The sequence below is a fragment of the Haliotis asinina genome, chromosome 8, assembly GCF_037392515.1.
Source record: "Haliotis asinina isolate JCU_RB_2024 chromosome 8, JCU_Hal_asi_v2, whole genome shotgun sequence".
Lineage (NCBI taxonomy): Eukaryota > Metazoa > Mollusca > Gastropoda > Lepetellida > Haliotidae > Haliotis > Haliotis asinina.
The window spans coordinates 35,655,363-35,677,537 of NC_090287.1; the positions used below are offsets into that span (position 1 = coordinate 35,655,363).

Below are 22,175 nucleotides of genomic sequence, written 5' to 3' on the forward strand. Positions count from 1 at the left end.
TCTTACTTTGAGCTATCCTAACACCTCAACTGATTCACTGATACTTAAAACTAAGTAATGGTATAAGGGAGATAACTCATCTTGGCCTACTGAGTATAGTACAATTAGAGTTACCTCCCCTGAATTTGTAGCAGACGTCATTTTCCTCAACACTGTCAACAATGTCTGCTGAAGATAAAAGAAGGTTGATTTTTGAGTTGTGTAATCAAGGAATTGATGATGTAAATACATTGGCAGAGAGAACAGGAACTCCTCTTTCTACTGTGTATAGGATTAGGAAGAATTTTAAAGAGGGAAAGGAATTTGGGCACCAGAAAGGAGCAGGGAGACCCAGAAAATTGGACTTCTCAGATCGCGTCCGGCTGGGAATTTTAGCGTCTAAAAAGCAAAGGGCAAGCATCTCCAACATCAGGTATGAAATGATAGAAAGGGGATCAACAGTTGTATCAAAATCTACAGTTAGAAGAAATTTGATTGATTTTGGATGGGAGAAAAAGACTGGAATTCCTTCTCCTCTCATGAAACAAGAACATAAAGACAGGCGTGTTGAGTGGTGTTTGGCACATGAAAACTTTGACTGGGAAAATGTGATTTTTACTGATGAAAGCTCAATATGGGTATATCCCAATAATGTGAAAATATGGACAAAGTCTGCATCAGCACCGTTGTATCGACGGCCTAAATACAGCCCAAAGTTTCATGTATGGGGAGGGATAGCCTTATTAGGAACGACCCCGCTGTGTGTGTTTGAGGGAAATCTGACAAGTCAACGCTACACTAACATATTAGATCATTTTCTCCTTCCAAGTGCACATGTGTTTTATGGAAATGACTTGATTTTGCAGCAAGATAATGATCCTAAACACACCGCAAAACATGCCAAGCAGTGGTTTCAGGAGAAAAATGTGACTGCATTACCATTTCCTGCATATAGTCCTGACTTAAATCCCATTGAGAACATTTAGGGGATGATGAAGGAATGTGTGAATCAAAAGGGGTTGACAAAAATTGAAGACATGAAGAGAGAAGTGGTCCGATACTGGGACAGCATAACTCACGAGACACTAACCTCTCTGATAGGAAGTATGCCTACCCGTCTTAGACTGTGCCGTGAAGCTCAACGAGACTTGATAAAATATTAAATTGTTACCTACACAACATGAAAAGGTCAGTTCACTTTCACAATACATTCAGGTTTATCTGATTTGTTCTCGTTTAATAATATGAAATGCTTTAGCTATTCTCAATAATTTTGAACCATACTGTATTTGTAAAATTTATAGGTAATGCATTTCGACAAGAAGGACGCATCTTCCAATGGCTCCCCTCCTTGTGGAGTTGTTTGTCTGTGCACATGAATCTGAAAATGAGAGCCAGGGAACTGTCCGTTCAGTCTGAACAGCTCCACAACGTTTGGGGTACAACCGAGCATGCCATTCCGTTAAAAAAGCCATCGTGTGTTGCTTAGAAGTTTTCAACATTCAAGCTTTCAAATCCTGTTGATTTCAAATTCAAAAAAACAACTTTTAGCAGGGATTTGTAACAGTAGAAAATATTCTGCTGTAAAAGTAAAAGTATTAAGATGTGGAATGCCATTTGATATTCAGCAAATGTTGACAGCACAAACCTTCTTGTACAATCATTGTAGGGACTGTCTGTTGTCTGCATGTGTTTACATCTGGAGTCAATGGAAACTTTTCTTAGGTCTCTTGTGTTTCGTATTCAGCTGGATTCGTGAGTGTTAGGTTTTGTATCAATTATGGAAGGGGTAGTTCTACATTTAGGGTAGGACATTCTTGTGAATGGTGTCCAGGCAGATTAGAATTAAGTGAATAATGTGCAGAATATGACGCGCACATTTACATTCACACAGACTTATGTTTTCACAGTAGTCAATTATCTGTCAAATCATGGCTGTAATGTTTACAAGTACATGTGGATTGGATTCTGATTAGTGTAATGGTGGTGCAATTATGTAATTACTAGTAAATTGCCAATCAACCATCAGTATTTTTCTTCTTTTCTTGAAATCTCATGGCAATCCAAAAGGCGACCTTTTCAAAGCTGCCAATGACTGTGCTCGATGCAATGGCTAAACGGCTGAACTTCAGGTACGTCAAGGTGTTAAGATGAAGACAATTATCTATGGCATCCGCAGCTTCAGGTAATCTACCGAAATGACTAAGTACCATATCCTTGATTTACATGGTTATTACTCCACACGGTTATTTAGCATTTGTGATTTGAATGCTTAATTGCTTTAAATTACTGCACCACAACATACATTCAGATTGATTACCAATTTCCCCAGTGGAAAATAATATTTTTTAGTACTTCGGTGCATCAAAAATAATGTTTAATCATATACACATACAGACCATATTTTTTATTATAATATATGTCTAGAAGTAACAAGTCCACCAGTAATAATCAATGCATCCATTTCAGCTTCCAGCTCATAGAACCGACAGATCTGGAATGGGGAACTGTTGAGAATGGTACTTGGAGTGGCCTCGTAGGACAATTACAAAAAAGGGTAGCCATATTATGTGAACATGGCGTATGTTCGCGCGTGCGTGTGTGTTCCATTAACATCACGGCTAGGGACACTAGAACGGGTTTACACATTGTACCCATGCGAGAAATCGAACCAGGATCTTCAGCGTGAGAGGCCAGAACCTTCAACCACTATGCTACCTCACATCTACTTTATAAAGCGCAGTCAGTATATAGATGTAGACGCTCTAGGCTTGACCTCCAAGATTTCTGAACTGCTAGACAACATATCGTTTCTTTGATTTAATTAGAATGGACGAGATTAGTCTGCTTTGAGAAACCTATCTGATTGAAGCTGAGCACAGTTTAACGCTCTGTCCCAATATCTGACAAAGAACCACAAGGTCAACCTACCAGTCTCGTGTGTGTGCGCACGCTCGCGTGTGCATGTGTGTGTGGTATGTGCGCGCGTGTGGTGTGTGTGTGTGTGTATTTTATGTAGCCTAAATGGAGTCATCTTCGACTGCATCAAAATTAGATACGTAAATAAACTTCATTTGCGAAAGTGGTTGGTCAACATTACATTTTCCATATATTGTCTTCTAAATAATATTGTTAAGAATCTGAACCACATTTGCCCACTGAGAAGGAACGTCTTTGTGAAACAATCTTGACAAAATGCTTTCTCCCAGGTCGGGTCATTAAATAGCACATATACTGTAAAGAAATGACAAATGCCAAGGCACTCTGTTTACAGTGGAACTTTGTGGTATCCTACTGGTTACATCGTTCGCTTGTCAAGCAGGGTTCGATTCCCCGCACCAGTACAATGTGTGAAGCCCATTTCTGGTGTCCCCCGCCGTGATATTGCTTGCTAATTCACTCACTCACTTAATACCCAATAACGACTGCTTCAGTTGATAATCAAGACTCATAACTTTATACATTGATACGCAGTGGTTTTTAGATGCAGTTAATATCTAACCTGATATTCAGTGTTCCAATGTACTGTATATGGCAACATATGTTCAAGCAGATCAAGTATGCGAAGACTATTCTTGAATTAGGTTCATTACTGGCCATCGAAGCCAACACATTTACTCACACCCAAGAACATGGTCTGCAGGACCAAGCTGTTTTATAGTGTGGAACATTGATTAAAAGCGGCTTAAAACTAAACTCTCTCTCACTCTGTTTAAACTGAAGTACAGATACAAAGGCCCAAGACACATTCGAACTCTTTTCTAAGATCTCAATATCAGACTGTATCTTGGTATTAAACACTTCTACGATGACAGCATGTTTGTTTGTTTATGCAATGGCGACTGACTCCTAACAGCATAACACTTTGCCACATCGTTACTAGGTTAGAAAGAAAGTTGAAAACTGTCATAACACAATATCAGGATGAAGATGAGAGAAATACTCTAATGTCTACAGTGTCACTTGTCTACAAAATTGCGACTACGCAACGTCTGTTTCAGGAGGTGGATATGGTTGCAGCAACTTTATCGATGACTGGTGAAAGAGAAGCAGTGATGGATTATCTAATTCCAACAATCGCCAATACATATTATCGTGTTATGTACAGAGAACTAGACGTCGACCAGTCCAGGTGGCTGTTGCTGTTGAAACCCTTCCAAAAAATGGTGATCCTTGTCTTCGGGTTATCAGTGGCATGTGTTCTTATAATTTATGGAATGTCAGAATTCTGCCATAGATCTGGAACTGCACATAGCAAAATAGAAGTTGTGTCGAGTATATCATGGTATATTCTTGGATCAATGCTGAAACAAGGTACGTTCTTCCTTTTGTCTGTCAAGGATCGATTCACTTGTTTTTGTCGTATTTTATGGCTTTAATCCCAAATGAAGATGACATGTAGTGATGTAACTGATGTTGAGGAATAGGCCCATTTCTTTTCAGGTACAACCAACAAATTCGCCAGTGTGTCTGGTAAAGTTCTTACATGTTTCTGGTGGATCTTTCTCCTTGTCATCAGTTCTGTCTACGCTGCAAAGCTCGTTGCCTTCCTGTCTGTGAAGAAGTCCGAATCTCCCCCATTCACCAATCTCCAGGAACTTTCTGAAAGACTTGACTACACTATAGGATTCCCAATTGAAGGTTACGTAAGAACATATTTCCAGGTATGCGCATGTCAGGTTTCCATAACTGAAGTTCATGTGATTTTATATCGTGTCATTTGCATTTTTCATTATCTGATAACTGGTTCCAATCAGTGTAAGGGAGTTGTTGTTTCTCTCCTTTATTCTTTTTGTGTGTATTTATGTTTACTGTTTGTTGAAATGTAGTTTTTTTAGATTCAGCTTGAGCGTTACTGTTGCCTTTCATGCTTTTTAGGTTATGTGTATAACTTGAGCCAGAAAATACGACAAACTGTCAGAAAGCATAAGTTGTCTGTTATTAGAACACCTAACAAACTTACTCTTGATTCTGAAAATTGAAACCTTTTTTCTGAGACTGCTTGTGATGTATACTGTGAAATATCTGAAGCAGCCTCACAATAATACGTATGCTAGTTTCACGACATAGAACAAAACATTAATATCATCAAGCAGCCATCAGTGTTAGCATTCAGTACAAGAGTATCGCTGTTGATCCTAATGCTTAAGAAGGTAGCTGAGAAAAAACTTCCCTGAGATACACCAATTTTATGACCCAATGAACGTGGAACTGATTATTGTCGAGAAATCGAATATACTCAGGCGTGTATGTCCGACAATAACGTTATTTGAATGGGCGATATTTTTGTTGGGAGGGGCGATAACTCTCCTTTTGATATAAGCGACGGTCCAAGTTCTTGCTTCCGGTCTGGTTCCCGACTCAAAGTGCGCTGCGACAACTTGCTACATGTAAAGACAGAACCCAGCAAACGCGTTGCCATGGCCACCTTCATTGAAAAAACGATCGTTGATTTGATTTTTAGTTCAGAAAGGCATCATTTGTTTAATTTCGAAATGCAGTACGAACTGACACGATAGAAGGTAACAGGGAAAACGCCTTGAAAAGTTGCTGTATTGTCACGGCATTTCCTACGACATTTCCCATGACAGAACATGAGACAGAACCTGAGACAGAACATGAGACAGAGCAAGTCTCGGGTGTCGTAGCATCTGTGAAATAATGACAATTCTTTTTTATACGTTATCAGCCCTCATGTTATTCCCAACGGTAACTATTGCCACATTAAAATCTTACAAAAAGTTCCTATACTCCCACCAATCTCAACGTAAAAGAAAATCGGAGATACACGATAAAGAGTGTTCCCTGGAAGTTCTTTATCGAGAATTTGTGATTATTACACATCCCTGACAATTGAAGAAATTGAAGAAATTCCGTATAGAATGTAACAGTTAGTTAGAAATATAAATATTACGTTTTCAGCAGCATCTCCTCACTAATCTGAATCTATTTTGGTTTAAAATTCTGACACTACTGTATATTTTATGTATCTTCATGCATCTTCATATGTTTCTTGTTATGGTAACATTAAATTGACAAAATATTTCTCATGACTATCGAACTTTCTGATTTTCATTCGACAGTTCAAAAAAAATTCAGATTATGTCTGTTTGTTAGGAATAAACATAGAAAATATTTTTGATGATATAAATTTGAATTTAACCCCACAATTATTATATGAAGATATGTTGATGCATTTATTTATATTATACCAAATAGCAGTGCAATGTACAATGACTGAATAAAATCATGCATGTGTAATGTAATATTAAAGTATACATACACCAGCATATAATGACTCAGATAGATTTACAACATTGTACAGTGCAAATACAATGTAAAGTGGGAAAAGATATTGACTTTCATATTTTTGTTGGAATTTGAAAAATCAATATAATGCAACAAAACTGAAAGAGCGAGGTCTAAAAAATGAAATATGAGCTTTTTCATGACTGTTACAATAATCTGATCATTGTGAAGACAAGGTGTATGTAGACACTGCAGAAAAATGTAAACCATTCGATGCTGACAACACTTAACAGTACCATTTATATTAGAGATTGAATTTCATTATCAATATGAACATATGTATTGTTTAGTTGTGTAATGAAAAATAACAGTTGGAAAGTGCCCTTGAATGTGTACTTAAACTAATGGTAGTTCTTCTTAGTATATTTAATAAAATAATATTTCAATATTATTTCCTTTATTAAAACGTAAGAAAAACACTTATTTGAAGATAATTAAAATGCAGTCATTGTAGAAATTTTCTATTTATTTATTTATACAGTGAATTAACATTTCATGCATCACAAACCGTTACAGACATAAAAAAGTACAGTAGGGAAGTACATGTAGGCGATAACTGCCATAATTCGTCTGTTACTGTTATTTTACAATTACTTCACCATTGTTTTTCACTTTCCTCTGTACCTGCTAAGTGTCTGTATTGTCAGAAATCTCAATCCCATCATGAACGACCCAATAAAAGTTACATAACAAGACTTTCAGTGTTGCACATTTCGCGCATCGCATCAACTCCCCACCTTAGTGAATTCCATGAATGCAGCTATATCGGCATCGCGGGTTTAAATGTGTGATACTGAGACATCTAGTGCCAGACGTAAATTACCGACTGCAAAACGTCAACAAAACGACAAAACGACCAACTGATTCCACCGCCTCGCTTCGAACTGCCATTTCGCGATTCATACTTGCAATGTAAACAGTCGTGCCTATCCCAGGTGTATCATAGAATCATAGAATAAATATTCCAGGAAATAACTCTTGATATATCATCGTAAAAGGGAAAAGATATGCTGTCCATGCACCAGCGTGAACGTTCCCGGTGACGGTGAAGGTACTGGTTTGCTGTCTCTTAAGTGTAATAGTGCATGCGATATGCGCTGTCAGTTTAAAGTTGGACCGTCCGGATCAGCGCACCTAGCGGATTAGTAACGGGAAAAAATTAGTATCTTCACAAAAAGATCGCCCATTGACGGGCGTATGGTCGGTTACTGAAGTCTATTAGTTCCATAGCAGTTTAGTTGCATGTTGTTTTTGACACAATCCATGTCACTGATACTGAGATCCGAATCTCATACCCTTCATAACATGACCCGCTCCCGAAGTACCAAACGGACGAATACTAACAGACTGCTTGTCTGGATATTTGGCGATAGTGTTTCACGTTCCTTGTAGAGACTCATAAAACAGCACGTTGATCACCCACCTGTCAAAGGAACCTGGTGGACTCTACACAGAATGATTAAACAAACAACCAAACAAGACTGGCTCACGAGTCACAGCCTCCTGGTAATTAGGAGCCCTGTCAAATTAAACACTACACATTTTAGAGATCACCTGGCTTGTTATAAAGCCGATTTCACGAGATAGGTCGTGTAAACACAATAACTGCACAGGATTTGGCCAGCCCATCCCACTGATAGAACCTGGACCATTCTTAGTGAAGTTGGGGTCGAAGTAGTGTGTTGGGCAAAGAAGCATTGCTCCTGACTTAGTGCCCTGTTTCTGAGGACTACTGGCTCTCCGTGCGCTGGAACAGGCTTGTGTGAAAGTGCCTACTTGAAACTTACAGACGTAAATGTAATAAGTATGTTATAAGTGTAAGTATAACATACGTTTCCTCCGACTGTAAGAATATACCAAGACAAAGTATATAACAGAAGATGTTGCTGCCATAAAAGATGCTGCTTTATACTCGTATTTGATTTCATTTTTAATAAGCATCCGTCTTAAAAGGCATATTTCATTTCAGATTTATTATTTATTATTGTTCAGTTTGCATTTCAGAATTCCTCGAGAGATGACATGAAACGTATTTGGAAAAGCGTTGAAAAACAAAATGAGACTAATCCACTAGTCCTGTCGACAAACACAAGCTACCACGTCAGTCAAATGCAGAAAGGAAAGCATACCGCAGTCGTGTTTGACATTGCCGCAGAAGCGTACATGGCCGAGGATTGCAGATTAGCATATCTCCCGGACTGGCAGCTTAATGATCCGATAGCATTTGGTGTCCCAACATCCTCACCACTGAAGTCAGACTTTGAACGCGGGTACGTGTCCATAAAATAATTGTCTGCAAGTATTACAGATCAGAGTTACTCCTCAGTAAATCAGTTTTGTCCTAAACACTTCTTTTTACAGTAAAGTATAGATTCTAGTACATTTATGTGGGTTTAGTTCCATTCGGGATTTTCAAACGAAACTCTAAGAGCAAGGCACCTAATGTCCGGCAACCATCATCAGCCGACTAACTCACTCAGCCACCGCGACCTCCTCTGTCCTAAATGACCTCCATGGCGTTGGAAGAACTCACTGATGCGTCCGTCATCACATCCACTGTAAAAGGAAGTGCTTCTGTTCACTGCCGAGTCTATGATCGTCCAGTCCAGTGTTGGTTTTTATTATTTATTAACCTTTTCATATATGTTTTTGTTTGTTTGTTTTTTTTGTTTTGTTTTGTTTTTGTTTTGTTTTGTTTTGTTTTTGTTTTTTTTGTTTTTTGTTTTTTTGTTGGGGGGTGGGTTTTTAGTGTGTGTTTGTGTTGTGTTGTTTTGGGGTTTTGTTTTGGGTTTGTTTTTTTTTTGTTTTTGTTGGTTTTTTTTTCATTAATGTGTGCATGCGTGTGTGCATACATATATCTGCTTATATTGTCAAGGTGGAATCCGGTATTCCGATTGTCTGTGCAGGGACGACCTCGAGTTCGTAGGAAACGGGCACCCGTGACGAGCCACCTCCTCTTTGGTGGGTGCTGAGTAACACCAAGAGCTCGCCAACATCCTCGTAGTGGATCCGAGGGGGTGGGGGGGATATTTGGTCCACCAACCCGTTTGCTGTGGGTTACGGTCCTGTGTCGGTGGAGGAAGGGATCCTGGTGGTTGAGGGCTATAGGGCCTGCACCCGTGTTCCCGTTGCTCAATACACCACTTTGGCCCCGACTTCACCTAGATGGGTGGTTGAATGGGCCTGGTTCAACCAATCAGCTGGCCATGCTAAGCCCTGTACATGTAAATGTTGCTACACAAATTTGAGAAAATATTTAAATTTTTGTCTTGGCTTCATTTTGATTCATTTGTATTTCGATTGTACAATTCCATTTTCGTAACTTGCCTAGAGTCCTATGTCCAGAAGGCAGTGGTTCTTGGGCCAATCAGGAGGAATAACTATTTTTGTATTCCGGGTATCCTTGGTGCTGCAGGCTTGAAACCCGCCTGCTCATAGCATTGTCCTTGTGATACTCCGTGGCGGGTGGAGAGCTCGGATGATGAAACAATATAGACTTACCATGGCTTACGAAACTCCCCTCAAGAAAACAAAACGTGCTCTTGATACTACTGATCCTGATGTTGACGAAAAAGGACTGTCCACATCCATTGACTGCTGGCCACGCTTTATTGTAATTGAGACCACTGACAAAACTCCATTAAAACTGAACTCTTTGGCTGTGTCAAAAAGCATACAAGGTATTGCAGGTGAGACGTTTATGACCAGATTCTTTGCTTGTTGAGTGCAGTAGGAGGCAACAAGCAACCAATCTCCTTTCAACAAAATCTGTTGTCGGCATTCTAGTGTCAATCTCTGCTCACCGTACTGTTAACACTAATGAGGGTATTGTGAGAGACCGTGATAGACTTTTTGCTGATATGCTGGAAACTGACATCGCCGCAGAGATGAACGACCAAGGTGTGTTTTTTGTCAAACGTTTCACTACCCGAAAAAACAACCAGGTCCAACAAACCAACACCTATTTATTCTCATTTTCCACTCCAACGGCTCCAAAATCAATAAAGGCTGGTTTCTGTCACATCAAAGTGGAAACTTTTATTCCTAATCAACTGAGATGTTTCAAGTGCCAAAATTATGGTCACGGTGTCAATTCCTGCACATTGTATGTTGTGTGTGCTCACTGGGGTGAGGAGACCCACACAACAGAAGATTGTGACAGTAATTACAAGCAATGCACCAATTGTTGTGGAGACCATTCCTCTTTCTCAAAAGAGTGTCCGATTTGGAAGTACCAGATAGAAAGAAACAAGATAAAATTTACTCAAAATATTAGTTTTGCTGAAGCAAAACAAATTAGTAAGTTAAACTCAAATCGTTAGTGGCTGTAGCGTCAAAGGGGGTTCAAGTACTGTAAAATAATTGTTCCCCTGAGAGGGTACGTAAGTCCAAAAAGCATTTGATGTAAATTTAAGTCTACCAGATTTTTAATCGTAGTATTCATGTTATATTAATTTTGGCTAGCATTTCATACTCTCCAGCGGCCGAAGGGATGATGTAAATCCAACTAGAGTCCATGCAGGTAGGAAAGGCACTGTCCCCATGGTCCCTAGTATGGTGATCTACCTTGGTTGTTGGAGATCTATAGCCTGTTTTTATACTGTTTTGTCCAGATAGTGATGTTAAGTTTAACTTTCCGCGCTAGTTTTAATTCAAATTGTGATATTCTAGTTGTTTTACTGTCCTTCGTCGGCAGGTTTTACAATATACATATAGTCCTTTTCATTGTTAAATGTTCTGGTCACGATATGGCTGAGATATTGCCGATGTGACGTTAAATATTTACTCACTCACTCGTAGGAAACACCCTGGAGTTGAGCTGGAACTCCGCTCTCTCCGTTCATGTACATTTGATTGTCATGTCTTGTGGAACGAACTAAAAGTTTGAACTAAGTCTAGCCTTCGTCAACGTACACTTCTTACTTAAGACATACTTCCCCTGTCGACAATATTAACACGTCGACTATTGACTATTTATGAAAGAAACGTGTCTTTTCTGGTGTGAAATGATTGTTGGTGCATGAATTGTCAGTACCTGGGCTCAACATATATGCCCCAAACCATGAATTTACAGCAAACGGAAATATTCTGGCCTTTAGGCCAACTTTCTTCATCCGATTAGCAGAATCAAGCTTGAGGTGCATTTTGTGCCATAACGCTCATGGATTTCCTTTCATGCATGTACAACCCCTAAAACATGAAGTTTGAACAAACGTAAATATTCTCGCCCATTCGACAAAATTTAAATAGTTTTGCCTATGGGTGAAATATTTTAACGAGGGTCTGAATTGGTGCATTAAGTTAAAATGAGTTATAATATCTAACTGGAGATTCTAAAGGAAGTTTGGGGTTCTTGTTAACGTAAGACAACATTCGCACAATCAAAGCTTGAGCGGGTTATGATTTGCGATTTTGACATCTAATCTACTTTTTGTTTAGGTTGCAAATGCTGAAGGATTCTGGGTTGATACAGAAATGGATGCATGAATACGGGTTAGTGTCCAAGAAAAGTGGATGTAGCGCTGACAAACTGGTAAAACCGGCAACACTTGCAGACATCGAGGGGAGCGTGGCAGCAGCAGCAGTGGGTGCGGTACTGGCACTACTAGCCCTGGCTGGAGAATGCTTCTATCATCTTCACATCACGTCACGGAATGGAAATGACACATAGGATTGTGGTGCTGAATATATTGACCAAAGGATAGCATGTCTTGGGGATGCCTTGTAGAATGCGTTGAAAAATGTTTCGCTTAACTAACGAGAGGATATTTTTGTTATCTTTTTTTATGTTTAGCTCACGTCAGTGAAGCATATTGCTTAAGTGTACTTTTTTGGATGACATTTACAATTAAGTTTACAATCATTTACAATCACACATATAATACTTAGGGTAGTGGAGCCGGGTATGCATACCAATACACAGGGGAAACGCACCATATACTGAACAGCAAAGGAAACGCAACACTGTAAATAGAAGACAAAAAAATGAAGACTTACTTTTATGAGATTTCATTTTTTTCCAAACTTTCGTTTCAGTTGCTGACCAGTATAAGAATGCATTGTAGAAAGTGTTGAGAGACGTTTCGATTAAAACTAAGGTCACGACATTTTAGTCATCAACATATGTCTCCACTGATACCTCACGTTAAGACAGAATTCTGCTTAAATATACTATCTGCGGTGATATTTAAAACTCCGTTAAAACGTGTCTAAGTGTCTAAGTAGGTCATCAATACAGAAAGGCTTTTAATTCATCTGGTTTCCATGTATCAAATGGGGTGGGGTCGGGCAGCCTTCTGGTTAAAGCATTCGCTCGTCACGCCGAAGACCCGGGTTCGATTCCCCACATGAGTACAAGGTGTGGAGCCACTTTCATGTGTCCCCCACCGTGATATTGCTGGAGTATTGCTAAAGTAAATAGATATCGGATTAAAATAAGCTCACTCGCTCCTTTCATCAATAAGGAGCGACAAAATACGTTCCACATCTGTTAGACATATTGTACACTTCTGACTGCATCATGAGAATGTGTTTGTTTGGTACGGCGTTGCAGCTGCAGGACGGGGTCTGTACATTACCGAGTCTGGACCAGACAATCCAGAGACTGACACCATGAGATACGATGACTAATCATGAGTTTATAAATCACAACAAAATAGTGATGACACCAAGAGTGCCCCGCTCCACCCCTTGACACCAGTTATATACATTTGCAAATGCTTTCAATATTTTGTCACTGATGCATCAAATTTTGAAATGTTCCCCACAAGTCTACCATACCACGTTGTAAAAGCTTTACTTAGGCCTTGATTTTGTAGCCTTTTAGACGATTTTTGACAGTTTGGCAAAGAAAGCATGCTCGATTGTGCCTCGAAAGTTGTGAATGTACACACATCGGAATATTGTTCGACATGAAAATAAAACTGACCACCGGAAACTTCAAAACGTCGCTTTGGGGTGTTTATGGTCATCCTGAATGTTTACACTAAAAGAGGGCTGTTGCGAGAATCCCCGTGATCCATTTTGGATTAAGCATTCATTGGACAGTTAGGAAAAACGTGTCTTCGCACAACTGTCATCTGGGCAGAACGTGTCCAGAAACATAACCATTCTTGTTTGAAATGGCATGCTCTTCCTCAGAACAAATCTCACATAACTTGCAAGAATTATTTGATTTCTCAACTGTTCCACTCACAAGTATCGGAAATAATTCCGTGTGTTCTGTTTGTCTTGGACGTTTTCTGCATGCGAGGCAGCAGCTGGAAACGGAATCGTACATAAGAAATCAAGAACATCCTTCGGAACATTAAGATTGGTCAAATGTCTTTGTGTATACTGAATTACAAGAGAAACGGGAATATTACAAATGTTTGAAATAAACTTAAGAACGACATGAATCGAGGCAAAATCGGTGTGTTTTCGATGCCAAAACGGATACTAAAGGAGATGTCATTTCCTATAACCCGTAAGAAACGTTACCAATTGTCCTATTGACATTATCACAAACCCGTCTTGTTATGAGCAAAGATATTTGTGTGTTCACTGCAAAGACTCACCTTTACATGCATGGTAAGCAAACATCCATTTCACCACTGTATCAGTGTTTTACGCGATTTGCGTTTCTTTTCTAACAGAGTATATATCAATGCTAAAGCTAAATGTCGTTCAAAAGTCATTTCTTCTGGATAAGGGGCTCCTTTCACGAAGCTATCTTTACTTAAGTTAACCTCCAATCCCATTCTTTAACATTGCACTAAGGTTACCTTAGTGACTTACGATCACCTTAGTGCTTCGTGAAAAGAGGCCCTGATCATTATGCATGCGATTACCGTTCTGTAACTGCACACCATGGTGGTGTAAAAATTGAGTATTTCATCCTCCTCATAATTTGGTATTCTTTGGAGCTGATGTGTTATATACAAACGAGCATTACTCAAGCAACACGCATGTGATTTTCATATGGTAATTACGAAAACAATATAACTTGGATGTGCTTCAACAACCACATTCCACTTAATGATAACTCACATATACACAAGGAAATAAGTATCGCAACATCTCATAATTTTCATGCATCAGTAACCATGGCAAACGAACTTACCCAAACCCCAGTTTAACTAAATGGACACCTCTTCCGTCAGGGAATAATTACAGATCACATCTAATCTATGTAAAAATGTCAATTACTTGAAATTGAAGATGAGCGCCATGTATTCCTTGAGTGCGCCTAATGTACTCAATTCGGGAGATATGGCTACTAGGGCATTATCATGTACAATCTAGTAAGCAAATTTTGTTATCAATTTTGAACTCCACAAATATAAACACCGTTGAATATGTGGCCTTGTACTTGCATAATGCTTTGTGATTAAGTGATTAAAAATGTTATTGTAATTGTACAATAGGTCATTTAAGCCCATTATACCGAAATAAAGAATCTTGACTCTTGAATCTCGATACATGGTGTTACGTCCGACGGCTACATTCATTCCTGAACCTTCTTCTCGTTCTCTGTCAGGCGTTGAATTGGACGTTGGAGTATTGCGTTCCTTGACGGCGCGATTGCTGCAGTACTGCATACCTTTGATGCGGGGGTCTGTCTGAGGTATTTAACGTGTTTTGTCCGATATGGGGCGGCCATCTTGGTGCCCGTCAGAAATCAACTTTGTATGTCTTAAGCTACCTCTGAGCCTAATTTGGTGCTTTTGGAAGAATCGGAACCAAAATATCCCTATGCCACCTGACTACATTCACGTAATGTCCCAAACATGCTCTATTCTAATGAGTCCAGGACCCCTAGCGGACAGACTTTACCGCAGTCACCAAAGTGCAGTGTGGCCTAGCATACTCGTCCATGAAGACTGACGTTGCAATCAGAGAGTAGTCATAGAAACGATGCTTGACCCAAGACATTGTGCATGAACAGTGGTTCTGAGAACATCAATCATGAGCAAATGAAATCAACGTTCGTTCTCCATATGAGGCCACATTTCAGTGACGTCAAGTATAACACCAAACAAGTCGTGAGATTTTGCTCAAGGAATAACAACGGGAGATCTATAGGTAGTCCGGCTCATCACATTGATTTCACAGGGTCGTTTTAACAAAATGGCAGAATAGGTCATATGTAATCCGAGAAAGTATACTTTATTAGCTATAACAGATGTCCATGCATTTAACGCACATACATAAAATATGAACACACATGCATACATTACCACACATATATATCCTGGCGCTATTATCTTTTGCACGACTGTTCTCAAGATTTTATAGAACACATCGACTATGTAACTATTGTTCAACCTGTAGTTACCCAATTTCAGGTCTGCAAACGTTCGTCCACTACCCTAGGGTATAGATGATAGATACATTCTACAGCCAAGGTTAGAAGAGCCAGTCCAACACATGCTGCAACTGCTGCCAGAGCTCCACCAAGGTCGACAAGCGTCGATTTGGTTGCCCGTTTCTCGGCTTGACATCTACGCTTGTCGGCCAGCCAGCCAGCTTCTTGCATCCATTTGTCTGTCAAACCGGTATCCGCCAGCAGATGCATCCTGGTCAAAAAAGAAGTATATAGTGACTGAGTATAGGTTTACGCCGCTTGTAGCAATATTCCTGTAACATCACAGCGGGAACACCAGAAAAGGGCTTCACACATTGTACCCACTCTTAAAAGAATGCCTGTATTTTGAGAAAGCATGGTTAAGTCATTTTGAGTGATATCTGCACATGTCAAATTGAACAGTTATAGGACTGACAATTGTAGGCTAGTTATATGACAGCGTCCTAAAAATGAGCAGGATGTAAAATCTTTTGGAGCTCACTAGACCTTCCTTTAGATTTGTTATTGTTGTTTGCTTGTTCTTGTTTTCAACTGAGATCATGGATCACAAATATCACTTTATGTATGGTTACTGCTGTAAAAAATCTGATTTTAAAGAAATCCGAAAGGTTCTCACAATATTTAAGCACGAGCTACAGTTTGGTCCAAGATGATGCACCTATATATTCCAGGCAATATTCCAGCTATATGGATTTGAGTGAGTGAATGAGTGAGTTTAGTTTAACGCCGCACTCAGCAATATTCCAGCTATATGGCGGCGGTCTGTAAATAATCAAGTCTGGATCAGACAATCCAGTGATCAACAACATGAGCATCAATCTGCACACTTGGGAACTCATGACATGTGTCAACCAAGTCAGCCAGCCTGACCACCCGATCCCGTTAGTCGCCTCTTACGACAAGCATAGTCGCCTTTTATGGCAAGCATGGGTTGCTGAAGGCCTATTCTATTCGGGACCTTCACGGGTCTATTTTGGATATGAAAGTCAAAAGTAATAGTTATATTCTGATTAAATGGCGCTCACATCCAGGCACATTGCCTGCTCACGGCACTGCTTACTTTTCTGTCCCCTGACATAGGACTCTCTCGTGCTGATCGGAACCCCTTCAACTCCCTGGGGACATACATTCATGTTGCCTGTTAGGCGCAATAAACTGTATGTAAACACTCACATTGCTAGCACATCCTCACGGGTACCCATTTTACAGCTCGATGAACTGAGACAATGTGGATCTAAGTATCTTTGCTCAAGGATACTAATCAAATGTTCCCACAATACATTCAACTAGCAACAAGGAAAACCACTCAGCGACGGAATACTAAAACAAACTTATGATCTGAACATGATATGAAGTCACCATATGGAGAAACATAAATACCAAATATTCCTCAGTCAGATACTTTGGGAGAGGATTATATTTGGGGATAATTCAAGGACATGGTCAAAGAAAAGTCCAAATTTGCCATGGGGAAAAAGGCGAACCACAAAACAGATTGGTCAGTAGTAGCCCTTTCAATAGGATCCATATGTAGGTCACCTTAGTACTTCCGGTGACAAACAACATTTCGTACCTTTTTGAATGGTCTCAGTTGACAGTAAGGAACCGAGAATCCTTGCAGTAATAACAAATTTCCAATCTAACCATTCCCCCGTTACCAAACAGCTGTCAACAGCAGTGACAGCTCAGCATGGCTGTAGACTTATTCCGGTCTAGTAAATTTGTATTTTCCGGTCGCTCAAGTTGGAACCAGAACTTGTTCTTGAATATACGCTTGTCACCGGAAACCTTGTAGCGGAAGTAAGCTGGGCCCCGCCTCGCATATCGCGAACGCAAAGGGAGTCGAGAATCAGCTTAGTACCGGAAGTAGCGCCTCGCGAGACTTACATGTCATGTATGACAGCATTCATTCGTAACTACTCGTCTTTCTCCGTTCCCAATAAGAAGACTCGTACCCCTCTCGTGCTCCATTATTGCCATGAATCGTGGCAAACCAATCAAATTCCGCATAGTAAAACGCATTTCAAAACATGAAAATGGGGGAACCGTTGAACTTTGAAACTTCGCTAAACTATGCAAACCACAATTTAAACGTAAACTGTGAGCGAATGGATGAACAACTTTCAACACTGAAACATATTTGCAAAGAGAATGACTGTACTGCTGTTTTGCCCACGGGATGTAGATATTCTAAGATCCATGTTTGGAAATTCAGAGTTACCTGTCCTTGATAATAGTACTAGACTATTTTCATCGTCATGCCCGTTTGCGCTTAGACAGGACCCAGTCGTAAACGTGGCCACGAGAGGGGAAAGAGGGCCGGAATGACACGAGTAGTTACGAATGTGACTGCATTGACTTCGATGCCAGTCCAAACTGGAATGACTACAGACAAAACGGTGATCCTATAGATATACATACACACGTTCCAGTTCAGGCTTCAGTGGTGAGTCGGTAGGTAGTCCAAAAGCTATCTGATCATATTGTAACCTCTCCTTGAGGTAGGTGAGTTTGCAATCCCTGGCCAAGTAGGGGCCTGAGATCGCGGTGGCCACTATGGCAGCGTACTTTCCTTTGTTCATTTCACTGACGTGGTAATCATAGTCACTCGACAGAGTTCGCGGATCATTTTGCTCTTGGACTCTTTTCCAAATTTGTCTCATGTCATTCCTCTTGGAAATCTGAAATTGACATTTAGGCATGCCGAAAATATATAGAACATGAAAAACAGGAGATGTGAACTGTCAAACATCGTCGATTTTTTTTCATGTAGGATATTTATATACAGCACATATCCAGACAACTAGTACATGCTCAAGGCCCTGGTAGTTTTTGCCACCATCTGGTCATATGGCAACGGATTCAGACCCAGAGCTATCCGATGCAAACGTAAAATGATGGCTAAACAAGGAGAGAGTGAGTGATCAACAGCATGAGCATCAATCTGCACGATTGGGTAATGATGACACGTGTGAACCAAGTCAGCGAACCTGACCACCCGATCCCGTGAGTCGCCTCGTACGACAAGCATAATCGCCTTTTAGTGCATGAATGAGTTGCTGAAGACCTATTCTACGTCGGATCTTCACGGTTCTCTAAACGAGGAAGAAGCAGTGGTCCAGATTTTAATTCGACACAACATAGGCTCGACACATCACAATTCGACACAACTTTGAATATATTCACAACAAAAATAGCAACAGTTTCAGTGGGTAATGAATGTTCTTAACAACGGAACAGATTGTTGTAAAGTACAACTTAAATTATCAGTCTTGTGTTATCAGTTATTCTGTATATCACTACGGGGTACAGAACGAAGAACTTGCTCCATTTAAGAAGACCAGAACAAGAAACCACTACAAGATATTATTATCTAGTATTCTTATCCACATTTCAGTGTGACCGTATATACAACATGTTGTTGTTAATAGCATCGTAACATTCCCTAAAATGCTATTCGGTTTATGTAGCAAACCTCAGATAATAAAATGTACTAATAGCCCTGTACTGTACATTGGCACACTTCATTTGGCATAGAATCGGTCCCTGAGGAGTGTAGGCCTGTAAGAGGGTGTATAATGAACCATACCCTTTGATCGATTGCTTGTCATCATACCCCAGCTCATACCACCAGTCACTGAGTTCTCTCTTCCTTTATTATTTCCACCCCTGAAGGTCCGGAATAGAATAGGTCTTAAGCAATCTATGCTTGCCATAAAAGGCAACTATGCTTGTCGTAAGAGGCGACTAACGGGATCGGGTGGTCAGGCTCGCTGACTTGGTTGACAGGTTATCGGTTCCCAACTGCGCATATCGATGTTCATAATGTTGATCACTGGATTGTCTGGTCCAGACTTGATTATTCACAGACCGCCACCATATATCTGGAATAATGTTAAGTGCGGCTTAAAATTAACTCACTCACTCATTATTTAAAGCTACCAAACACATCATGCATCACTCTGACTTAATTTACGAAGACGTGACAATGGTGTACCTGGAAATGAGTTCGAAAGAAACCTTGAACTGGGAATCCTATAGTGTAGTCAAGTCTTTCAGAAAGTTCCTGGAGATTGGTGAATGGGGGAGGTTCGGACTTCTTACCAGACAGGAAGGCTACGAGCTTTGCAGCATAGACAGAAGTGATGACAAGGAGAAAGATCCACCAGAAAAATGTTAAAAACTTGGAAGATACGCCCTTGAATGTGTGACTGCTACCTGTAAATATTTAACAAAGTATACATATTCAGATATGGAGATCAAGAGTGAATCTGACTCTTGTATTTATATCGAATGCTACCAGACTGATTAGGCATCCTGTGTTTTCACATGTGCATTCCAGAATGCTGATTGCCGGTTTGGATCCAGATTTCAGCATCAGCATCTGCTCTTTGACTCAGGAAATGCAAAATAAATGCCCATGACTGTACACCAATGCATCACGTGCATTAGGAGGACAATACCTTGTTTCAGCAACGATCCCATAATAAACCATGACATGTTCGACATGACTTCTATTTTCCTGTGTACCGTATCTCCTGGTGTCCCACGTCTTTGTTGCAGTTCTAGTACCCCATAGATTAGGAGAACACAAAGCACGCAGACCCCATAAACCAGGAACACCGTTTGGTTGAAAGGTTTCAACAGCAGGAGCCATCTGTACTGGTCGACGTCAGGTTCTCTGTACATGACACGTATGGAGTTGGTGAGAAATGGGGGCAGCAAGTAATCCATCACCGCTGCCCTGTCATCAGAAATCGTCAGAGGTGCTGCAGCCATGTCCACCTCCTAAAATACGTTATTTGAAATGTAACATAACCACTGATAGTTATCATGTCTTCAGAAATGGGATGACGTCGAAAGACAGGGCAAACGAGCGTATACGTGATGTGTTTATACAACCTTAGTTTATTTTATTGACACAATTTGTACAATATTCTTAGGCTAGAAACCATCCTCTGATCTTTAGATTTACTTGTGTCAAATGTATGAAGTACTTGAGGTTTAGACATTTTTTCTTTGCATATTAACGTTGTAGCACACATTTTAGTTTCATTGAAGTTCCACATTATACGACAAAGTGTTTTTGCCCATGAACCAGTCTTTATCATTGCCGGGAAATTGTTTTGAACTTTCAGAGAAGTTAAGTTCCGTCAGAAGCTTACATCAGTGTGTAAGTTTGAAATAAAGAAAAAGACTTAATTGTTTCAGATTCTAAAAGGGTTAATTACTATAAAACAAATCGGTCATTCTACATGACTTGATGTGATAGTTATTTTTAATACCACTTGTATATTTCGTCACACTGACATTCACATGCACTCACGCTTGAACACAATGCAGTTCACATACTATATTTCATTTATTACCCTTTTGTGCAATTGTCCTATAAGACCAGTCCAAGTACCATTTTCATTTTCACCCCATGCTCCATCTGCTGGTCCTATTTGCTGGATGCTAAAATGGGGAAATCATAGAGGAAGACACGTTCAAGACACCTTCTTTACTCGTAAATGCATTAAAATTAGGCATGTATACCATTGATCCATGGGTCACAGTGACTGATCGTGAACAGTATGGAGTAGAAAGAGGATATGTAAAAGTGTTGTAATATATGCTGAAAACCACTGAAAACGCTGTTAGTATCTATTGTCTTGGAACTCTGTTTGAAGGTACAGAGGATGGATAAAAGGCTGTTATTCTGGTCCATTTCGAATTCGAGTCCCAGTGCATTCCTCTTACATGAATGTCCATACTTAACAGTGAACCTTTGACATTTCTCGTAAACACAACCATAACGTTTTGGGGCCATTTGAAGTTCTGCTGATCGTTCACGACCTGGTGCACCACCTGAGACGAGAAAACCGCAATGTGCCAGTTTCACACTTGCGAAATCAGTTCCTATCAGCAGCTGATTTAGCAAGGAGGACAACTGGGACAAGACGACGTCATTCAGCGCTCATACGCTGTGTAAAGAAATTATACATGTCGATTTGCGTTTTTAATGGCTTTCACTATGTATTCTATTTCCAGAAATACCGACAATAGGGGTGTTATACCCAGGTGTCATGCTTTAAAGATGCCTGAACCTACCTGAAGTTCAGTTGGTGAGCCATTGTCTTCACAGCCTTCATCATCACCTCGTAGAAGATCTTCATTGTACATTTGTTTCGATTTCAAACAAAAAGAAGACAAACGGCCAGAAGCCAATAAATACAGGTATAATCAATATACAATGCAGTTTAGAAAGAGATAGGTTGCAAATGTAACAATTGTTATATTTTGGATGACCCTTTCTAAGTAAACTACAGATTCTTCATTTGTTAGGTGGAGTACAGGATGGCTGAGTGAGTTGGATGAAAGACTCTGAGAGCGTAGGTTGTAATGACAGATGAGATGCAACCAGGTCGACGTGAGAAAGAATTTCAGTCTGACCTATCCCTGTCAAAAAGTATGGCCGATAGAATATCGACATATATACAAATCACGTTTATTTGGCTAGAATATTTGTGTGCCTCGTTAACCACCAAACGCCATGTTT

General features: G+C 40.0%; 1 protein-coding gene across 1 annotated transcript; it reads right to left on the bottom strand.

The window, feature by feature from the left end:
• Window positions 1–15,416: 15,416 nt before the first annotated feature.
• On the bottom strand, window positions 15,417–21,792 carry LOC137295238 (uncharacterized). The gene is made up of 5 exons (XM_067826555.1): window positions 21,728–21,792; window positions 20,240–20,378; window positions 19,632–19,757; window positions 18,056–18,315; window positions 15,417–15,845 (listed from the first exon to the last, which is right to left on the bottom strand). The coding sequence occupies exons 1-5, from the start codon at window positions 21,790–21,792 to the stop codon at window positions 15,611–15,613; spliced, it is 825 nt and encodes a 274-aa protein (XP_067682656.1). The 3' UTR covers window positions 15,417–15,610.
• Window positions 21,793–22,175: the final 383 nt, after the last annotated feature.